We start from the raw sequence: 21863 nt of genomic DNA, 5'->3' as shown, positions 1-21863 counted from the left end.
CAATTGGAGTCCACCAGGAGAAAAGCCTTCAGTGTGGTGGCCCCCTTCCTTTGGAAGTCCCTCCCCCGGAGGTCAGGCAGGCACCAACACTAGGTTGCTTCCGGTGCCTCCTGAAAACACCACTTCCAGGAGGCATTCCTTCATTGACCAGTTACGGCTCTTACTGGCATTGGTTTTTAAACAAGTATAATTTTAATGTGGCATTTTAATCTTTTTATTTTACCGTTTTGTCTTTTGTGTTCACCGCTCAGAAATCTGTTCTAGAAATGGACTGGTATAGAAATATTGTAAATAAATAAATATAGCAGGGTAGATAACAGTTGATGCTTTAAAGAATTCAGAAGATTGGCTTTCAAATATTTAAATTGGATTTTTTTTCTGAATACAAGGCTGGGCCAAGCCAGGGCTGGTTCACACGATCAAAACAAGCCACAGTGGCTTGTTGTCAGCTGTGGCATGTGCTAATCACAGCTCGCACCATCATTGCCTAGCCATGAGTGTTGGGGGAACCCAGGTAGTATTGGCTTGTTCGGTGGGCTAAACAAACCTCAAATAACCCATGGGCTTTCGTAGGGGTATTTGAGGGTTGTTTAATCCTCCAACAAGCCACACTACCCAGATTCGGACAGCACATTAAGCCACAGCTGGGCAATGATAATGCAAATTGTGCCCAGCACACACTCTGGCTCGTATCAAGCCACGGTAGCTTAGTCTGATTGTGTGAACTGGGTCAATGTGATGAAGAGCAACACTGGAAAGAAAAAGAGAAGACAAAATTGTCCAGTGTAATTGTCCTGTAGTCACATACTAAGCCTGCAATCCTATGTCCAGTTACCTGGGAATAAGTTCCACTGAACTGAATGGAATATATATTCTGAGGAGGCATTTATAGGACTGTACTGTTACCCTAGAACTACCATGGGTGCTGGTCATAAGAGAGACCCTATATGGGAATATTTTAAAGGCATTCCGTATATAGGTTTAAAAAAAAAAAAAAAGGAAAGCATGCAAAATATTTACAGTGAAACAAAGAGAAGCAAAGCCTGCTTGTAAAAATGAAACAGTGTAAATCATTACTTTGTTGTAAATTAATCTGGTTTAGTGACCAGATTTGTTCCATTGTTCAGGAAATATATGAAAATGTTTCAGTGGGAAACATGATTTAAATCAGTGATTAAAATTGACTTTTTTTCTTGCTGATTTAAATCAATCCATCCTACTACAGTGTAAACATATCAGCTTGCCTATCTCTAAACTTTTCTATCTGTCCTCCCCATTCTTTGCAAACAGTTCCAAATTCCTTGAAAACGAACTCTTAAAAAGAGAATTATGCAAGCTAAGTAAATGTGCATACATCTATTTATTAATTGCATAACTTAGACACAAGTGGGGTTACCCTGGTGTAGAATGTGGGAATATTTTACCACAGCATACACACACTCCTCCTTATAGTATATCTTACAATCCACACTTCATCCTTTTTACCTGAGGACCACTTCACATAAAACAATTTTCCTATGTACATCATAATGTGACAGAAGTATAGTCTGCTGCATGTACTTGTGGTATGAATTCATTGGCAGTTGTGATTTCCACTATGTGTTAAAATAGATGTGTATTTGTTGCACATTACTATTTAAGCTTTCGGTACTGAAGTAGTTATGGGGGTAGACCCACCAGTAGACATGATATATAATGACTGGGTGGATGTTTTCTTATCCTGCTAATCCCAGAGCAGTGAAAGAGGAAGAGTGCTCACAAAGTGTGTAAGAAAGCCTTTTCCTAGCCCAGAGTACTTCTAAGTACTACATCTACCTGCCTAACCCATTGTGTATAAGAAATGAAACAATTTGAATTAGAGGATCTTTACTATAATATAGTACGCACACTATAAGCAGGCAACTTTGTCACGTTTTCTCATTTATTTCTGCTATTGTAACTGATGAAGGAGCTGAGCAACATAATCACTTAGATTTTATCAGGTCCTACTCAAGTGCCTGAATATTTCTCTTCCTGAGAAGCCCATAGTTATTAAACAAGAAATCTAAGAACAGCTTTGAATGGCAGCATTATAATCACAATTAAGAGAGGAGAAAACCCAAGGTGCCTCACATTTTATTGCACCAAGAGTTGCTGAGTACTGAACCTTTAAGCTTCACAGAGCTGTTCTTTGGTTAAAACTAATTTAAAAGTTCTCATCCACAAGGAAAAGGGTGGTCTAATAAAGGATACATTGCCTTTTTTTATTCTGGGATTAGCTAACCACTGAGGAAAGAAGCAACCAGGCTTCAACTATCAAAGAAATCAAAAGAACACAAAACTGGTATAATAGTGTTGAACAGCAGTAGAAGGAACAGCCGTCACAAACTGAAATATGTGAAGTTATTTGCTGTATCTACTGGAACACAGAGCCAGCCACTGGCAGACTACAGAAACCAGGACACGCCACAAAGTTAAAAATCCATCAGTGAACAAGGCTTTACTGACAACTTTCCATACATTTAAAAAATAATAACACAGCAGACAGTGTCACGTATTAAAAACAAATAAAATGGGATTCATTAAAATGGTATTAAAATTAATTAGAAACTAATAAAATCGTAGAATTTTGTTGGAGGACTTTGGGGGCCTCACTCAAAATAATTGGCCTTAAAAGCAACCAAGCTGTGTGAGACACACAGAAATATGGAATCAGAGCAAGGAGGGAAGAAAGAGGAGACAGAGAGAGTAAATACTAGGCAGTGTCTTTGACTATCACTATCACCATATGTTCTTCTTCTAACTTTCCCAATGTTCTTAGTGCAGACTGGAGGTACTGCTGAGAGAATTCACAAGGAGGGAAAGCATAAAGCATGCCTGTGCTGTCTCTGCCCTTTGCCCCTCCCACAGGAAGGCTTATCACCCCAGCAGCCTGTTTTTGTTTCAAGTAAGAGACCAGATTCCTGAGAAGCCGTCTTTGCAAGCCAGGCTCCACCGCAGGGAAGGTCCCTTCAGCACTTGCTCCTTGAGCAGCCTGGGTAGCCAGCAGCACAGCATAGCCATTAGGGCTTCCTTGCTTGATACGTCGAGTTACTTCATCCAGCTTGGGCTGGTCAAGCCGAAGTCTCTGAGCAATCTTGAGCTGCGTTAGCTTTCCACCAGACAAGTGGTCTTTCAGAAGCCCATTGATGACCCCCAACTCCCCTTCAAGGATGTGCATAGATGTAGGGAAGCAGCTATTTTTCAGGACAAGTAGCCCATTCCAGGCAAGCTGCAGCGTGTGGGCATAATCTGACAAGCTTTTTAATTTCTTTGTCTCAGATTTGGACTCTTCATGAGTCTTTGATTCAGACTCACCAGTTCGATGATTGCGTTCGCTGTCCCTTTTTTTTGGCTGAGAAGGATCGGATACTTCACGGTGAGGCTTCTCCTCTGATGCATGCCGGTTGTTCTGGAGGGAGTTATTCTGTTCCTTCTCTGTGGCAGACTCTGTGGTGTGGTTCTCTTTCCGAGCCCGATCTGGGCTGTGATCTAAAGCTGGCCCACCAGCCTTTGTCCTACCTCTGTCCTCATATGGTGAATGGGCAGTCCTCCCACGGTCACTGGAAAGGCTACGACGTTTACGCCTTTCCTCCCAAGGCTTGAGCACACTGCGGTCACTGTCGCTGCCCCAACGTTCTCCACTCCGGCTGCGTGCTGAACGACTGTAGGTCTCCAAATTATTTCTGCGCTCTGCATTTTTGACAGGGCTGGCCCAGTCTGCCTCTAGAAAGCCCCTCTCTCTGTCTGAGTAGAGGAGATGGGGAGGAGTCCTGTCTCTCACCCTTAAGTCTTGCTCTAGACTCCTGTGTCTGCTGTAGCTTTCAGGTAGCAATTCATAGTGGACAGGCAGTGGTGCAGGTTGGTACTGCTGAGGGTAGCGTGTCTCCTCAGCTTTGGCAAAATCCACTCGAAGTCTCCTATCTGGCCCACCCAAAGGGAAGCCCCTCATCTGTGCACAGGCAGCCTGGGCAGCATCCAAACTCTCATACTGAATATAGGCAAAACTGTCCCCCTTCACATAGTCAATAATCCTAATGCTACCAAAACGATCAAATTCCCTAGCAAGGGCAGCCAGTGAAGTACTTGGACCAAGACCACCTACCCAAAGTCGGGTACTGGGGTTGGCTTTCCCATAGCCAATTTTGATAGGGTTCCTGCCAACTACCCGGCCAGACATGGCAACCTTGGCCCGATGTGCCATGTCAAGGTTCTGGAACTTAAGGAAGGCATAGGCACCACCTTGGCCCCGTGCAGGGCGCTTGATCACCACTTCCTCAATGATGCCATATTTTTCAAAGGCACGTCTCAGTTCCACCTCAGAGACGTTGTGATCCAGATTGCCAATAAAGAGATTCCGAGTAGCTCTCTGATCATCCTCTGGCATGAGATCCTCCTCAGCCACTATAGGGTAGCCATAGGGGCGGCCTCGCTCATCATAGAGCCCATAGTAATCCAGCACCCTCTCCCGCTCCCGAGAGAGCCCCAAGGCAACAGCTTCCAAAGCAAAGGCTGCTGCAGCAGCTTGAGCATGTCGTGGTCTGGGCTCCCTTAATAAAGGGCTGGCAACAGGAGACAGGGATCGTTGCTTATACGGATAAACACCATGGATGGGAGGCAGAAATGCCAATGGTTCAGGGGATGGGGTAGGCGGAGGAGTGCGGCTTCGTCGGCCCCCTCGCAGGTAGACAGGCTCCACCTTGAGGGGCCGGTCATAAAGGAGAAGCTGCCGGGTTCTAGCATGCCGTCGAGCATCCCGGGCATCGGCTGGGTGCCTGAAGTTAACATAAGCAACACGGCCAAGGTCAGGAGTGTGCGAGAGTTTGACGCTAATGTCGCTGGCACCGCCACTGGCAAATCTCTGGAACTGGCGGAAGAGCCCATCTTCCAGCAGCTGGTCAGGAAGGGCCGGGCCCAGGCCGCTCACAAGCAGGGTCTTGTACTCACTGGAGCCGGGGGGCTCCCCCGCCAGCCCCACCCCTGCCGCCAGGCCAAGCCCCGGTGTCAGCAGCAGCGACGGGGCTGCCACGGGCGGGGGCCCGCTCAGCAGCAACGAGGGGGCGACCACCGCCGCGGGCGACACCTTGGCCTTGGCAGCCCCCAGCGCCCGCGAGGACGAAGACGAGGAGGGTGGCGGCGGCGCCGCGGCGGCGGCGGTCTGGCTGCTGCTGCTGCTCCTGGCGCTGGAGGAGGCTGCGCGGTGGTTGGCGTCGCCGCCGCCGCCGCCTCCCCCTCCGGGCCGCTCCTCCCCGCGGTGGCTGCGCGAGCTGGAGCCGCCCGCCGCAGACTTGTCCCGGCTGCTCCGCGAGGTGGAGGCGGACGACGAGGAGGAGGCGCCCGAGCTCCGGTGTGGGCCCCGCCGACTGCTGCCGCCGCCGGCGCTGCTCTCGCGCTCCCTCTCCCGAGGCCGCTTGGCGGAGGAGGCGCCCCGCGTGCCCCCGGGCCCGGCCGGGCTGGAATCCCGCTCGCTCGCCCGCTTCATGGCTCCGGGGCCCGCGACTCAGGAGGCGCCTCCGGCAGCAGCTGCCATCTTGGACAAAAGGGAACGAACGCAGGCGGCTCTGCCCAGTTGCCGCGCCGTGCGCGCCTCCGGCGTCATCACCCCGCGCCCCGCCCTGCGCGGGCTAGCGGAGCGACGGGCCGCCGCGTAATGGCTCCGGCCGCCGCCGTCGCCGCCGCCTCAGCGCAAAGTCCCTCCTCGCCGCCGCGCGGGCCGCGAGCCCAGGACGGGCGGGGGCAGCAAAAGCCCGCCCGGGGACCCGGCTCTGCGCGGCCTCCGCGCGCCCGTGGCGCCTGCGAGGCGAGGCGAGGCCCAGCTGCGCGCTGCCTCCCCTTTTCCCGCCTCCGCGCGCCTCGTCGGTGGCTCTCCAGGTCCGCGGAGCTGAGGAGGCGGGGCGCGGGGCGGCTGCGTGGGGCAAGTGAGCAGGCGGGCGAGCGCTTGGAGGCAAGGCGCTGCCGCCTTCCCGCAGCGGTGCTTGTAATCTGCCTTGCGGCCCGGCCCGCTGAAGTCAAGCCGGCGAAGCTGTCCCTAACGCCCTCTGCCTGCCGAACTACGTCGGCATGAATCGGCTTCATGACCTACAATGCAATCCTAGGCATGCCTGCTCAGACGTAAACCCGATTGAGTTCAGTGGGGCTTACTTCCAGGTATGGCTGTGTAGGATTGCAGCCTCAGTGTCAGGATGGCATTAAAGGATCAGGGCCGTTTTAGAAAGCTGGCTACCTGAAACAGACTTGCCTGCTGCGTCTCTTGACGGGCATGGGGACGCGAGAAGAGCAGGAACCAGGCTGTCGCAAATGGCACACGTGCATTGTGGGGGGTGCCTTGTAGGCCTAAGAGACTTGACATTATTGACGTTTACTGCGATGAACGCAACTCACATTAAATCCTATCGAAATAAAACCTGTTATCACAAGAGGCAAATTTTACACTGCTGAAACAGTAATTTTCATATTTTGTATATTAAAAGTAGACATTGTGCAAATACTAACTTATGAATCGTTTGAATGTTACCTAAAGCTGAATATTTAAAGCAGGGGTGGGGAACTGCCCCTCCAGATTTTGAACTAACAGACTCCTGTTAGGCCCAGCCACCATGGTCAATGGTCAAGAATTATGAGTTGTAGTCCAACAGCTTCTTGAAGGCCACAAGTTCACCACTCTGCCTTAAAGCATGTTGTTATACTCTACTACTTAGTGGAGTGAGCTTGTTACAAAATTAGTCAAAAGTGATTTGCATTGGTTTAATATAATACATTTTTTTTAGTATTATAGCAACCCAGGTCCATTAAGAGCTATGATACTCTTCTATTTTGTCTTTTCTATGGTGGTAAGCATTCATAAAATATCTTGTCAAAATAGATCAGCAGTGTGGCACATTTACAGCATAACCCTATGCATGTTTAACTTAAGTCTCACTGTTAAGTGTGCATAGGATTAACTAAATGTTGAGTTAAAACATTTTAGCCCACTCAGAGCAGCTTAAAGGTCAGTAAAAAAAATTAGTCCCTGCCCTCAGGGTTCTAAACTACCTACACCTTTGAAATATTCTGAATAGTATTCAACACTGGATGTCTCCTTTCCCCAAATCTGCTTCAGAAGATCCCCAACCCTCTGCAGCAGATTTGGGGGTATGTTGAAGAATCAACCCTGACTGCTCATTGGAAGGACAGATGCTGAAGCTGAAGCTCAAATACTTTGGCCACCTAATGCAAAGAGAAACCTCTCAGGAAAAGACTCTGATGCTGGGAAAGATTGAATGCAAAAGGAGAAGGGGTTGGCAGAGGATGAGATGGCTAGATAGCATCACTGATGCAATGAATATGGACTTGAGCACGCTCTGGGAGAGAGCGCAGGACAGGAAGGCCTGGCGTGCTATGGCCCATGGGGTCACGAAGAGTCGGACACGACTTAACAACAGAAGAATCTGTTCCACTAGTGGACAGACATCACTGGATACAACTCTATGCCAGAGCCATTACTAAAGGACTTTTGGCTTTGTACATATAACTGAAACAGTTTGAACAAATACAACATCTAGTTTACGATAGCCATTGACAATTTTTTTTCTTAGCATATTTAGGACAGAATAGATTCAAGTTTTAGAATAATCACATTTTGCTGCCCCCCAACCATGGTGTACAAATTCAAGTCCAAACAAAACAGGACATGTTCCACAACCCCAAGCAATGCAACAACAAAAACTAGGTTTGGCCAGTAAGCCATTTAAGTCCACCCTGCCCAGTTAAAGTTCTGGTAATAACCAGCTATACCTGTGATGTTTGCCTCCAGAGTGAAGAGGTGTTTCACCATACTGGAGTGGGTACAACACACTGAATCAAAGCACCCCTCTTCCTCCCTTTTTCTTGAGTGACACTGAAACTCATATGACACATACTCCAGGTTACAGTTATCTTTTATGCAAGTCAAATTACTCCTTGGATATTTGGGGTGGGGAAGAGAAACAGCTCCCCATTCTTCCAAAGAAGATTCTCATTTGCAGTGGCAAGTGTAGCTTGGTTCTATATTTACAAGTGTGTGATTTTACACACATGGTGCCAGTTAGCTTGAGTGCTATCTTCTTGTAATTTCAGGTAGTCAGAACTGGCTTTTTATGAGACCATTCTGTAATTCTGTTGAAATATAGCATGCATGTTCAACATGCTACATATGGCCCAGGCCACCCAGATAGGAAGCAGTGTTGTTCAAAATGTAAAAGTGCTTGTGTGCAAAGCGTAAGCCATCACAGTTAGGGCAGATACTTGAGGTGCATTGCTTCATGGACTGCCGTGATAACAGAGCCACTGTTTAAGACTTAAAGCAGGGTTGGGCAATTGTAGCTTTCCAGATGTTGGACTGCAACTCCCATTAGCCTGGAAGCATACCCACTGGTGAGGGATCATGGGAGTTGAAGCTCTCCAAATATGTTGGCCTACAAGTTGCCCACCCCGACTCAAAGTATTAGAAAGGTACCCATCTTACACAAATCCATCAAGCACTGAGTAAGGTAAAAATGGTCAAGACTAGTTTTTACACTAAACTCATACCACTCCAATTAATTCAACTGACACTAGATTTCATAACTTTTATTTTAAAAATTCCATACATGTCAATGTCTTAACATAAATCAAAGACAAGAGAAATAAAAACTTGAGACATGACGAGGCAGTTGAATCAGCATTGCAAGAACCGCTCCAATTTGACACTTGAGGCCCAGTTAAATAAGTTACAAAACAGCTTTCCAGGAAAGGAAATAGAAAGATTAACATAGTTTGTGTGTGACTTGCTAATGTGCTAGAGGCCACTGTGGTGGTCAGAGGTCTGTCCGCGAACTGGCTGCTTTGGGTGCATATTTAGGCATCAGTTCATTGATTTTCCGAATGTAGTCGGATTTTTCTGCACAGCCTTTGCATGTTTCACCCCAGTCATCTAGAATCTTCTTCAGTTCTTTGACTCTCAGCTTCTTCAGGTCCACAGTGCTCAGGTCAATCTGTTTATCTGATGGAAGAGAAGTGCATGTTACTGTATGAAGAATCAGCAGTCCACAAATTAGTGGAGGACTGCTTTCAGATTTTCAGTCTGATCTCATGCATGGTTACTCAGAATTAAGTACCACAAATTTCAGTGGGACATGCTCCCAGTTACGGGGCCACAGGAATGTGGCCTTAAAGTAAACTTCCCTTAATTGTCAAGTACTCCTTTGTTCTTGGGATCTTTCACTGGAATGAAAGTATCATACTTACTTGAGGACTCTGCCTACAAAATACATGAACTATGTAACTGCAAATATATATAAGGCACAATCCTATCCGGATGGTCAGCAGCCTCCGAAATTGGAGGCTGCCAATTACACAATGCAGGGCGGCTAGAGCACAGAGGCAATCCTCACCTCCGTGCTCCAGCCATCCTGAATTTTTAGCTAGACAACTTTGGCTATCTAGCCATAGCTTTGGGGACAGGAAGGGAAGGAGGCCACACAGCACATAGGAAGCTATGCAACACAGCTTCTGCAGTCCCCCCCCCCCCCCGGGACCGCCCCCTCCCCCCCCCTCAAGCACAGAGACATAGCCAGCATGGAGAGAACCATGCGGCTACGAGGGGGTAGGGAGCATGGTTTCTGGGAACCATGTTCAGAGCCCTGGCTCTGACCTTGATACATTAACCTTTTTACATAAACTTTTATAGACCACATCTGTACCAGAGATCTGGGAGCAAAAAGACTAACAAAAGACAAATAGTTTCTACTGTATTTCTATTATCACAAATAAGAACAGGGAAACTAGTGATCTGGCTCTAATGTAATGCTAAACTATGGTTTAGCATTACATGAACAAGCCTTGGCTTTGTGTACTCCCCAAACCAGCAAAGGGTTTGCTTCCATTTTCAACTAACTGTGGTAGCTTTTTGTGACGAAACCTGGAATTGTGGTTAAGCTCAACTATGATTTTAGGAAATAAGCTAGGATTGTAAGAAGTGGTTTAAAGTTGGCTTGTTTCCCTAAATTATAGTTAAGACCAGCCACCGTTTGTTCAGGGCAAGGAGGAGAGGGGGAACTCATGAGTTCCGTTCACATAACACTAAGCCAGCCCTCCCCACCCTGGTGCCCTCAAGACATTTTGGATTACAACTCAGAGCACCACTGACCATTGGCCATGCTGGCTGGGGCTGATGAGAGTTGAAGTCCAAAACATCTGAAGGCACCAGGTTGGGGAAGGCTGTTTTAAGCCATAGCGTAACATTACATCTCAATGAGGCCAGTGGGACAGACACAGACTGTATTAACGGATATGCTATCTTTTTGCCAGTAAGCCTATGATGGGGATTTAGTATTAAGATGGGATATGGACTTGAAGATTCAAAGCTGCCTCACAACTAAGTCATTTTAAATTACTTATGTCTGTCAGTGCATTCGCAGCTCCTTTAACATCAATAAAAAGCCATAAACTTCAATAGAAAAAAGCTGCAAGAGAAAGCTGTGTTAGGGGAAAAATAATTTTCACAGTGTTTAGCTTTCAAAAGCAACAGTGTACCCACAAAGAAATACAATGGAAACTCAAATATAACCCTTGTAGGAAAGTAAGGAAATGCTGTCTTGCCATCTCCAATTACTTTCAGGAGGACAAAATGGAAAGACTCCTCAAAACAAGTTCATGTTGAAGGAGATTATTCAAAGAAATGTGTATTTAAACAATTCAGTGACTGGAGATGCAGCGACTATTCTGCTCTGAAAAAGGATTGTGTGTTTCCTTGCAATCTCTTATCTTTCCCACAACATCCAAAGAGATCAACTAGTTCCCGCTCTGCGTTGCTATGGCTCCACATTACAAAGGACCTTTCTGCATACAGGTTATCACACCTAATTCCTTCCACTATTTCCCTCCCAAAAACTGCCCTTGGAGGGAGCAATCCTATAGCCACTAGACACTGTCTAGAGGGCCATAGGGCTGTTCGGTTTCTGGGAATCTAAGTAGGAGCCAGGGCTCCAACCTCAGTTCCCAGAAACCACACTCCCCTCCCCCTCATAGCTGGCACAGTTCTCTTCACACTAGCTACATCACTGCGCTTGGAAACGGAGTGCGGAAACGGAAAAGGGGGCCATCCCGCCTCCTGATCTGAAGCTCATTCAAAGTTTTCAAAATATTACAAATTTCTTTTATCTACATGATTAGATAGATGTACCCTTTCTCCCCCCTTCATGGATCACTGCCTTGTTGTGGTGACGGGGCTTGCGTAACTCAGTGAAGCCATAAGCTATGCCGTGCAAGGCCACACATGACGGACAGGTCATGGTGGAGAATTCTGACAAAATGTGGTTATTGGAGAAGGAAATGGCAAGCCACTCCAGTATTCTTGCCAAGAAAACCCCATGCAACGTATCACAAGGCTAAAAGATATGACGCCAGAAGATGAGCCCCTCAGGTCAGAAGGTGTCCAATATGCTACTGGGGAAGAGCAGAGGGAATTTCCAAGTAGCGCCAGAAAGAGTGAAGCAGCTGGGCCAAAGCCAAAAGGACACTCAGCTGTGGATGTGTCTGGTGGTGAAAAGAAAATTCGATGCTGTAAAGAACAATATTGTTTAGGAACCTGGAATGTCAGATCAATGAATCAAGGTAAGCTGGAGGTGGTCAAACATGAGATGGCAAGATTGAACATCGACATCTTGGGAATCAGCGAACTAAAATGGACAAGCATTGGTGAATTTAATTCAGGTGACCATTATATCTACTACTGTGGGCAAGAATCCCTTAGAAGAAATGGAGTAGCACTTATAGTCAACAAAAGGGTGGGAAAAGCAGTACTGGGGTACAATCTCAAAAACAACAGAATGATCTCAGTACGAATCCAAGGCAAACCATTCAACATCACAGTAATTCAAGTCTATGCCCCAACCACTGAGGCTGAAGAAGCTGAGGTTGATCGGTTCTATGAAGACCTACAACACCTTCTAGAACTAACACCAAAAAAAGATGTCCTCTTCATCATAGGGGATTGGAATGCTAAAGTAGGAAGTCAAGAAATCACCGGGATAACAGGCAAGCACGGCCTTGGTGTACAAAATGAAGCAGGACAAAGGCTAACAGAGTTTTGCCAACAGAACACGCTGATCATAGCAAACACTCTTTTCCAACAGCACAAGAGGCGACTCTACACATGGACGTCACCAGATGGTCAATATCGAAATCAGATTGATTATGTCCTTTGCAGACAAAGATGGAGAAGCTCTATACAGTCAGTAAAAACAAGACCTGGAGCTGACTGTGGCTCAGATCATGAGCTGCTTCTTGTAAAATTTCGGCTTAAATTGAAGAATGTAGGGAAAACCACTAAACCATTCTGGTATGACCTAAATCATATCCCTTATGAATATACAGTGGAGGTGAGGAATAGATTTCAGGGATTAGACCTGATAGACAGAGTGCCTGAGGAACTATGGACGGAGGTCCATAACATTGTTCAGGAGGCAGCAACTCAATCCATCCCAAAGAAAAAGAAATGCAAGAAAGCAAAGTGGCTGTCTGATGAGGCTTTACAAGTAGCTGAGGAAAGAAGGGAAGTGAAAAGCAAGGGAGAAAGGGGAAGATACACCCAACTGAATGCAGAGTTCCAGAGAATAGCAAGGAGAGACAAGAAGGCCTTCTTAAATGAACAATGCAAAGAAATCAAGGAAAATAACAGAATGGGAAAGACTAGAGATCTTTTCAAGAAAATCAGAGATCTCAAGGGAACGTTTTGTGCAAAGACGGGCATGATAAAGGACACAGAAGGCAGGGACCTAACTGAAGCAGATGAGATTAAGAAGAGGTGGAAAGAATACACAGAAGAACGCTACAGGAAAGATCTGAATGTCCCTGATAGCCATGATAGTGCAATCACTGAACCTGAGCTGGACATCCTAGAGTGAAGTCAAGTGGGCCTAAGGAAGCATTCCTAACAACAAAGCTAGCGGAGATGACAGTATTCCAGCTGAGCTATTTAAAATCCTAAAAGATGATGCTGTTAAAGTGCTGCATTCAATATGCCAACAAATTTGGAACACTCAACAGTGGCCACAAGACTGGAAAATGTCAGTTTACTTTCCAATTCCAAAGAAGGGCAATGCCAAAGACTGTTCAAACTACCGTACAATTGCGCCCATTTCACATTCCAGCAAGATTATGCTCAAAATCCTACAAGTTAGGCTTCAGCAGTACCAGAAGTACAAGCTGGGTTTCGAAGAGGCAGAGGAACTAGAGATCAAATCGCCAACTTTTGCTGGATCATGGGGAAAGCAAGAGAATTCCAGAAAAACGTCTATTTCTGCTTCATTGACTATGCTAAAGCCTTTGATTGTGTGGATCACAACAAACTGTGGCAAATTCTGAAAGTGATGGGGGTACCAGACCACCTTACCTGTCTCCTGAGAAACCTGTACGAGGGTCAAGAAGCAACAGTAAGAACCAGACATGGAACAACCGATTGGTTCAAAACTGGGAAAGGAGTACGACAAGGCTGCATATTGTCGCCCTGCTTATTTAACTTATATGCAGAGTACATCATGAGAAACGCCGGGTTGGATGAATCACAGGTCGGAATTAAGATTGCCAGGAGAATGATCAACAACCTCAGATATGCAGATGATACCACCCTAATGGCAGAAAGTGAAGAGGATCTAAAGAGCCTCTTGTTGAGGGTGAAAGTGGAGAGTGCAAAAGCTGGTTTGAAACTCAACATTCAAAAAACGAAGATCATCTGGCCCCATCACTTCCTGGCATATAGAAGGGGAAGAAATGGAAGCAGTGACAGATTTTATTTTCTTGGGCTCCAAGATCACCGCAGACGGTGACTGTAGCCATGAAATTAAAAGACGCTTGCTCCTTGGGAGGAAAGCTATGGCAAACCTAGACAGCATAGTAAGAGGCAGAGACATCACCTTGCCAACAAAGATTTGTATAATCAGAGCTATGGTTTTCGCAGCAGCAACGTATGGCTGTGAGAGCTGGACTATAAGGAAGGCTGAGCGCCGAAGAATTGATGCCTTCCAACTGTGGTGCTGGAGAAGACTCTTACGAGTCCCCTGGACTTCAAGGAGGTCAAATCAGTCGATCCTAAAGGAAATCAACCCTGACTGCTCATTAGAAGGACAGATGCTGAAGCTGAAGCTCAAATACTTTGGCCACCTAATGCGAAGAGAAAACTCCCTGGAAAAGACCCTGATGCTGGGAAAGATTGAAGGCAAAAGGCGAAGGGGACGGCAGAGGATGAGATGGCTAGATAGCATCACCAATGCAATGAATACGAACTTGAGCACACTCCGGGAGAGAGCGGAGGACAGGAAGGCCTGGCGTGCTATGGTCCATGGGGTCACAAAGACTCGGACACGACTCAACAACTGAACAACAACAACAACCCTTTCTCCTTCATTGAACTGATATGCAGTCTTACTGATATGGGTCGTACTCCCAAGTAACTTATGCTTGCAGCACGAGAGGCTTTCCCTCTGCCACTTTCCCACAATTAAACAGGAATTCTATTCTAGAGACCAAACACTTGGACTCATTTTGTGCAATTCATTCTCTATAAAAGACAGACCTACCTCTGTACTGGAGTCTTGATAGAACCCCAATCATGATTATCAGAAGGATTAGAAGTTTGCTGATCATAAGATCCCTTTACAAGGGAAAGCTCTACACAAAGTGACCTAGCCTAAAGCTAGAGATCTTGCCTATAAGAACCTTTCTGCATAAGCAAACTCAAAATCACCTTAGAAGATGAGTACATTAAAACCAAAATAACCAGTGAAGTCCAATCACTCAGGAAAAAAAAGGTGAGGTGGTGGGAGGACACGCAATAAAGGTGTACATAATTATGCATGGTGTAGAGAAAGTGGATAAGGAGAAGTTGTTCTCTCATAATCCTAGAACCTGAGGTCATTCAATGAAGTTGTATGGCAAAGGGTTACAGGACAAAAGGAAATACTTCTCAGAGGGCATAATAAATTATGGAATTTGCTACAAGATACAGTGATGGCTTTAAAATGGGATTAGACACATTCATGGAGAATAAGATTCTCAATGGCTACTAGTCATGATGGCTATATATTACCTCCAGTATCAGAGGCAGTAGGCCTGTCAACACCAGTTGCTGGGGAACATGAGCAAGAGGGGGGTGCTACTGCACTCATGTCCTGTTTGTAGGCTTCCCACAGTGGTCAAGCAGAAACCTATGGGAAGAGAATGCCGGGATACATAGGCCTTCTGTCTGATCCTTCTAAAGTTCTTAATCAATTCTGTAACCAACATCTGTTTGTACTCACCATATTTCAGCTCACAGATCTGACTGTCTTTCTTCTTCAGCTTCTCACAAACCTTCTCAACAGGGATGTGATTACTTAGGGGTTTTGACACCTCATTAATCATTTTGGTGGCTGCATCACTGGTTGCTCCAATATAATAGCACTAGAGGGGAAACAAAAAATGGGTCATAAGGATTTTTTAAAGTCCTGTGTTGCGCCTTCTTTTCAGTAGCCTTGTCAAATTTGTCTCATATATGAAGATGCCAGTTGTTAGCTTAAAAGAAGTTTTCATAGTCTGAAAGAAAACAATGTCACTATAGTTCTGCTTTCTACAGTTATGAAGCTCTTGGTGCTCTAAGGAGGTGTTCATTTCCCACTATATGAAACATGGAAGATTAAATGCATAATTCAGAGCCTCTACTAGCTAGAGATAGGACTTTGTCTAAAGTGAGGCACAACACACTAACAGATCAATGTGGCTATCTGGCTTTTCCTTAATTTTGCTGATAGACTGGATTGCTTAAAAGGAGATCTTCGGGGAGCCTGGGAAGGAGACAAGGTGCAGCAGACACAACTAGGTTTACTGTCCTTACCCATCACACATTAAAACCATATTAGGCCTCAAAGTCTCAAGAGAACAACACACAATCATTCCACCCAACCCACCTCTGCTTATGACATCCCTCCTATCCCTATTTACTCCAGTGTTGGAGAAGGGGGGGAGAGTGAGCTTCCACTCTTGAACAATTACACCTTACTGTTTCACAGCTACGACCACCCATACTTGCCAGCAGCACTTGAAACTGACTGGAGCTGTACCTGATCTCAAGGTACTGTTTGGACAGACTTGTTTAAAAACAAGGGTGACTTTACCCCAGACAAGACAGACGGTCTACTCCTTAGTTGATACAGCCTGTTTTGATCAGGGTTATCCTCCCCTTGAGGGGAAAAAACAGATCTGCAACTTAGAAATACTCCTGGATACAGCATTGCTCCCAGATGCCCAGGTGCTAGCTATTGACAAGAGTGCTTTTGCACAGCTTAGGCTGGTGTGCCAGCTCACAATTTCCTGAAGAAACCACACTGTCTCACACACACAGGTTGGATTACTGTACTACATCATGTGGGATTGACTCTGAAAAGCATTCAGACTTCACCTGGCACAAACTGCAGCAGAAGACATTATAACTAGTGCTGTTTTTTGTTTTTAATATCATGCAACTCCAATTGTACCAATTTCATTAGTTCCTGGTTTGTTTCTGCGCCCAATTCATAGTGCTGGTTATCACTTTTAAAGCCTTGGTTAGGGACCAGGGTACTTGAAGACAGTCTCTCCTGACAGGATTCTGCCCAGTCACTCAAGGGAGATTGTACTCTGTTTCCTATTCCAGATAGAGACTCAGATGGTGGGTTCACACAACAGGCCCATCTCTGTTGTGGTGCCCAGGTTCTTGAGCTCTCTGACCAGGAGGTCTGGCTGGCCCCATCACAGAGTTATTTCAACATGTAAAATAACTCTTATTTGCCATGCTTTTAATACAGAGATCTGAGTCTTGTTTTGCCTCATATTGTTACTGCTATGCTGCTTTTCTTATAGTTGTATTGTTTTAATTGAACAGATTATTCATCTTGGAGAACCTGTTGCTGGGACAAAGTGCGGAACAGAAATACTTTAAATAAATAATCTCCCTCTCCCCCCGCGCAGCTTTCAGTAGTACTTGTCAGACCTCAATACTTTATCCGGCTTTATCTTGTAAAAACTTTGATCAGTTTACTACCTCCTTTGTTTCAAGTTACATTTTTCATCTGATTATCCCCAGAACTTGAACCTGATCACCACTTCTTACCAGACGATTCTCTTTGCCTTTTGCCTCTTTGCAGAAACTCAAAATTTCTTTTTCAATACTGTTTGGTGTAAACTCAACATTCTTGTCCTGTAGGCTCTGGTAGAATCTTCCCAGAAATGTCATACACACTGTAGACAGAAACAAAGACAAATAATCCTCGAACTAGCCTGTTAAGCCTTTCTTAAAAATGCAGGCAACTTAAACACAAATGGACATCACAATAAAGAAACAAGGGAGAAAGACATCATGCAATGCAAGCATTAGCTGAATTCACTGAAAGTGAGTTCTATAGCTTCAAGTTGCTACAGCACTCTATGTCGAAGCATGTATGGCGAACACTATATACCTTCCTCTTGCCAAGTCAGAAAATGGAGATTGTGTTTGTTACCTTGTAATAAGCCTAGTTTGTTTCATTCAGTTTTTGCAGAGACAACATAAGTCCTTCTAATATTTGCTTGCTTTTAAATCAGAGTCTGGCTTTACATTTTAAGGTCTTTCCCCTGTCATGGAATCACCAGAAACAGCAGTTATGCAGTGACAGACAGCAGACCTTTGATGACTGGGGTTTACAGATGACATTAGAAAGCATTGGCACTACTGGAGTATTGCTCCTTCCTGCACCACCAGCATAATGCAAGAAGGGCCAGGCTACAATGGAGGAGCCACAACAGCATTACTCTACTATCCAGAGAAGCCTCATTATGGGCTCTGTCAGGCAGTTCTGGAAGGAATCATGCAGCAGCAGCTTCAGTATTGCCAGTGTAATGTGAGAAGGATGTTTGACACTCCAAAGGGTGTTCTTTTTCATCAATGAAGTATGATGCACTCAAATGGAATAATTAGAAATTCAAGTGCAAAAGAAAACATGGCTGCAATGCACAAGTTAGTTAAGTTGGTAAACGTGTATTTATGCATCTTCAGCAGGACAGCTTAAATCAAAGTATTCAACTTAACTGGTTTATGGATAATTGAAAATATTTTTATTTCCCAAATCTAATACTGAGCTGATCACAATGTTCATTTTCCTAATTGTCTCAAAGTACAAGTAGGCTTTCCTAGAGGAACAAACTACTCCTTGACTCTTCCATCTCCTGGCTGGTACTGCTAAATGATATGTGATAAGCCTGTCTAAGTCATGAGAAAGGGAAACCATCACTACATGTTTACAAGTCAAAATAAAACATCCTTATTTCAGCACAATCTGATATAGTGGCTGGAGTGTTTGAGTAGGATTGAAGAAACCTAAGTTTCAATCCCCACTAAGCAATGAACCTCTCTGGGTGACCTTGGGCCAGTCACTCTCATAGCTTAACCTACCTCACAGGGTTGTTAAAGGGATAAAAGGGCAGGTGGAGGTAGGTAGGAAGAGAACACATGTTACCTTGAGCTCATTGGAGGAGAGGTGGGATCTAAGCGTAATAAGTAAGTAAATCTGCTAGTGGGACAAGTTTCATAAGATATGGCACTGCAACGTTTGCCCTTAGCAACATTCCTACAAGATGCTTTTGCCTTGGCTGAGCCCTCTCTTGCTGGTCATCTATTCAGAAAGTCTGCAGCCAAAAGATAGTTTCTGAAATGAAAAGGTGCTAAGGGGAATGACACACACTTTCCCAGAAACCCCTACTGGAAATTCCAGCTGTGTGCAGTTACATAAATAAGATTTATCAGTGGTGAAACAGAAGCACTCTTCATATGTTTAAGAACACGGTTATTTCACATATTCTAGGGATGGGTCTTAACACTGAAAGGTAACTTCTGAATTACACTTCCATAAACACTGGCTCAAACTTAGTCCTGGAACAAAAATATGCATTAATAAAAGCAGCTACTCAAATCACTGTTCATACAATGAGGACTGGACAGTGAGGAAACTGAGAACACTGTCCTCTTACAAGAGTATGCAGTTCACTCACGCTACCGCTACTTTAGTATGTGACCAGAAACAAAAGTACATGGGAAAAGACCTTCAGCCTGTGGGAGTATTCACTTGCAAAGAGGTACAAGGGAGGACCCATGTATGTGAACTGCAAATTGCATTAGCGCATGGCATTGTAGTTGCATTCCACTGCTTATGCTAGTCAGCATCAAGCTCAAAGCCAAGATTACCTATGAGTCAGAAAGAAACACCGTACAAGTTCCATCATCCTTCCTTAGCTAGTAGTGACGACAGGAAACTGAGCAGCTTCTTCTCATGACCATGGAAGTAGTATCCAACACTGATTAGGGGGCAGACATCTATTCCCCACGCATCTGTCCCTCTTTCCAGAAACATAAACCTCAAGTTCCTTCCAAACGAGCGGGTCCGCCATACTCCTTGCATCAGCCTCCCCAACCTGGAGACCCCCCGATATTTTGGAGTACAGCTCCCATCACCTCCAGACAACATGGCCACCAGGCTGGGGCAGCTGCCTTAGACCAACTTTTTCTAAGAACGTTTTGCGACCCCTTGGCAACAGGCATCGCTCCAACGGGGCGGCCAGCGGCAGGCCACGCGGAATGCAGCTCCTTCTCCATCCTCGCAGCCATCACGGCCGCGGGCGCTGGGCTTCCTCCACTGAGATTCACACGCTGGCCGCCGCGCGGCCAGTTCCTCCCGCACAACAACCCTGCGAGGTGCCCCAGTACTACTCCCTTCGACAGCGAGGGGCGCGCCTCACCAGCGGGTGAGGCAGGACTGGCACCGTCCCGGGACGGGGCCCGCGCTGGCCAGCCCCTCCCGCCGCCGCTCTCCGGGGAGGCCCCGACCTCCCGCGGACTCACCTTCGCACTCTCCGGGCCGCAGAGCGCGGCTCCCGCCGGGGAGCAGGAGCAAGGCCAGCGCCGCCCAGAGCCCGTTGGCCGCCCGCATCCTCCCTCTCAGAACCCGCCTCGGCTGCTCGCACCAAGCCCCTTCGGAGCCGGCTCCTCGACGACGCGCCCACCGCCCGCGCGCGGCCCCATTGGCGGCCCGTTATCCCTTTCCGTGACGTCCGAGGTTGTTATTGGGCCACTCGGCCCCCCGTCTCCACGCTGCCTTTCCTGGTTGGCGAAGCGGCTTTCGGGACGGGAGAGTTGGCGGCCGCCGATTGGATGAACGGCCACAGACTGAACCGAGAGAGACGCGCACCTCCCGCAAACCGTGCCCAATCGCGGAGACATGTTTATTTAGGGCAAAGGTGAACTCCGCGGGGGAAGGGCGCTGCCATCTTTGCTTAGGGCATGTTCCGACGCCAGAGACTGAGGCGGCAGGCGGGCGGACAGACTGCGACGGGGACGAATAGCCACGGACGTCCCCCCGCCCCGCCCCGCCCCGCCCCGCCCCGGCGCTTCGCCGGTCCTATCGAGCGCGGTAAACTCCCACCAAAACGTGCTCGCGTAGAGCTGGGCGGGGAGCGCGCGGCCCTCCCGATGTTGCCGGACTGCGACTCCCATCCGGCATAGCGAATGGTGAGGGATTGTGGGAGTTGCAGTCCAGCCGGCCCGGGAGGGCCGCGCGCCCCTCATCCCTGCCCTTCGCGCCGGCGGGGAGGGAGCCGACAAGAAGAGCCGAGGCGGAACGGCGCTCGACCCGAGAGGGCCGCCGCGGGGAGGCTGCTCGGCCTGGAGGTCGGGTGCAGAGCCACAAGCCGGTTCCTCCGTTCCAGGAACTCCCCCAGAAAAGGTGGAGAAGCAAAAGTAATAATGGTTCAGGACTTACTCTTGAAAGCCTCGGGAGGCGAACGTGGGCTGGAACGTCAAGCTGGGATCACGTGCTTGGCGGCAGGGGTTCAAGAACAGCCCCTGATTAGGGGCAGGGGCGTTTGCACCAGTCACCAGGGAGAACCGTCCGAAAATGAGACAAACCATCATATGTACATGCAGCCAGCGCCAGGATTTACGGGGGCGGTGAGAGAGAGGGGGGAGCGCCCTATGTAGGCTCCCGTTGATCTGGAAGGTATGTGGCTTGGAAAACAGGAGTTCAAGCACTGCCTGGGGTAGGAAGAAGGGATATTTCCAGCAGCAGCCAGGAACGCTGGTCTTAAAAATGGGATGAGCCACATATGCTTGAAACCTGTGCTAGTTCCAGAATTTATTTTTTTCCGGGGGGCCAGAGCGGTGCAGAAAGGGCAACCGAAATGATCAAGGGGTGGGACCATATGTGGCTTTTTAGCTTATAAAAAAGACAAGTAAGGGGTGGGGGGACGCATGATAGAGGTGTATACAATGATGCATGGTGTGGAGGAAGTGAACAGGGAGGATTTCTCCCTCTGGCAGTACTAGAACCTGGGGTTATTCAATGAAGCTGAATGGTGGGAGAATCTGGGCAGATAAAAGGAAGTACTTCTTCACACAGCATATAGTTAAACTATGGAATTCACTTCAGCAAGATGTGGGGTCACGAAGAGTCGGACACGACTGAACGACTGAACAACAACAAAAGAGGATTGAACAAATTAATGGAGGACAAGGCTATCAATGCCTGCTAGTCCTGATAGATACATAATCGCTCCAGGATCAGAAGCAGTATGCCTCAATGCCAGTTGCTGGGGAGCATGAGTGGGAGGATGCTAATTACGCTCGTGTCTTGCTTGCGGGTGTCCCATAGCCATCTGGTTGGCCACGGTGGGAACAGAATGTTGGGCTAGATAGGCTTTTTTGTCTGATGGCACAAGGTTCTTCTTACATCCTCAACTAGTGTGATATACTCCAAGCCAGGGTGGGAGATAAAACAAACTAGAGCCAAATCCTCAAAAGGCAAAACTTTAAA

General features: G+C 46.9%; 2 protein-coding genes across 3 annotated transcripts; both read right to left on the bottom strand.

Moving 5' to 3' along the window:
- Window positions 1-242: 242 nt before the first annotated feature.
- On the bottom strand, window positions 243-6433 carry RBM15B (RNA binding motif protein 15B). Its single transcript, XM_084839674.1, has one exon. The coding sequence runs from the start codon at window positions 5498-5500 to the stop codon at window positions 2735-2737; it is 2766 nt and encodes a 921-aa protein (XP_084695800.1). The 5' UTR covers window positions 5501-6433; the 3' UTR covers window positions 243-2734.
- A 1135-nt stretch (window positions 6434-7568) lies between these two features.
- Window positions 7569-20017, bottom strand: MANF (mesencephalic astrocyte derived neurotrophic factor). Of its 2 annotated transcripts, none has more exons than XM_084839675.1 (4): window positions 19898-20017; window positions 17138-17265; window positions 15312-15453; window positions 7569-9016 (listed from the first exon to the last, which is right to left on the bottom strand). In XM_084839675.1, the coding sequence occupies exons 1-4, from the start codon at window positions 19983-19985 to the stop codon at window positions 8832-8834; spliced, it is 543 nt and encodes a 180-aa protein (XP_084695801.1). In that variant the 5' UTR covers window positions 19986-20017; the 3' UTR covers window positions 7569-8831. The 2 variants fall into 2 exon arrangements, with proteins under 2 accessions (XP_084695801.1, XP_084695803.1); XM_084839677.1 differs by having other exon boundaries at window positions 8576-9016; window positions 19244-20017.
- Window positions 20018-21863: the final 1846 nt, after the last annotated feature.

This window comes from Heloderma suspectum, chromosome 2 (assembly GCF_057233095.1).
Source record: "Heloderma suspectum isolate Gila_16-S chromosome 2, 16-S_ref, whole genome shotgun sequence".
Lineage (NCBI taxonomy): Eukaryota > Metazoa > Chordata > Lepidosauria > Squamata > Helodermatidae > Heloderma > Heloderma suspectum.
The sequence above is the reverse complement of the archived record's forward strand: the minus strand, read 5'-3'. Positions and strand labels throughout refer to the sequence as shown.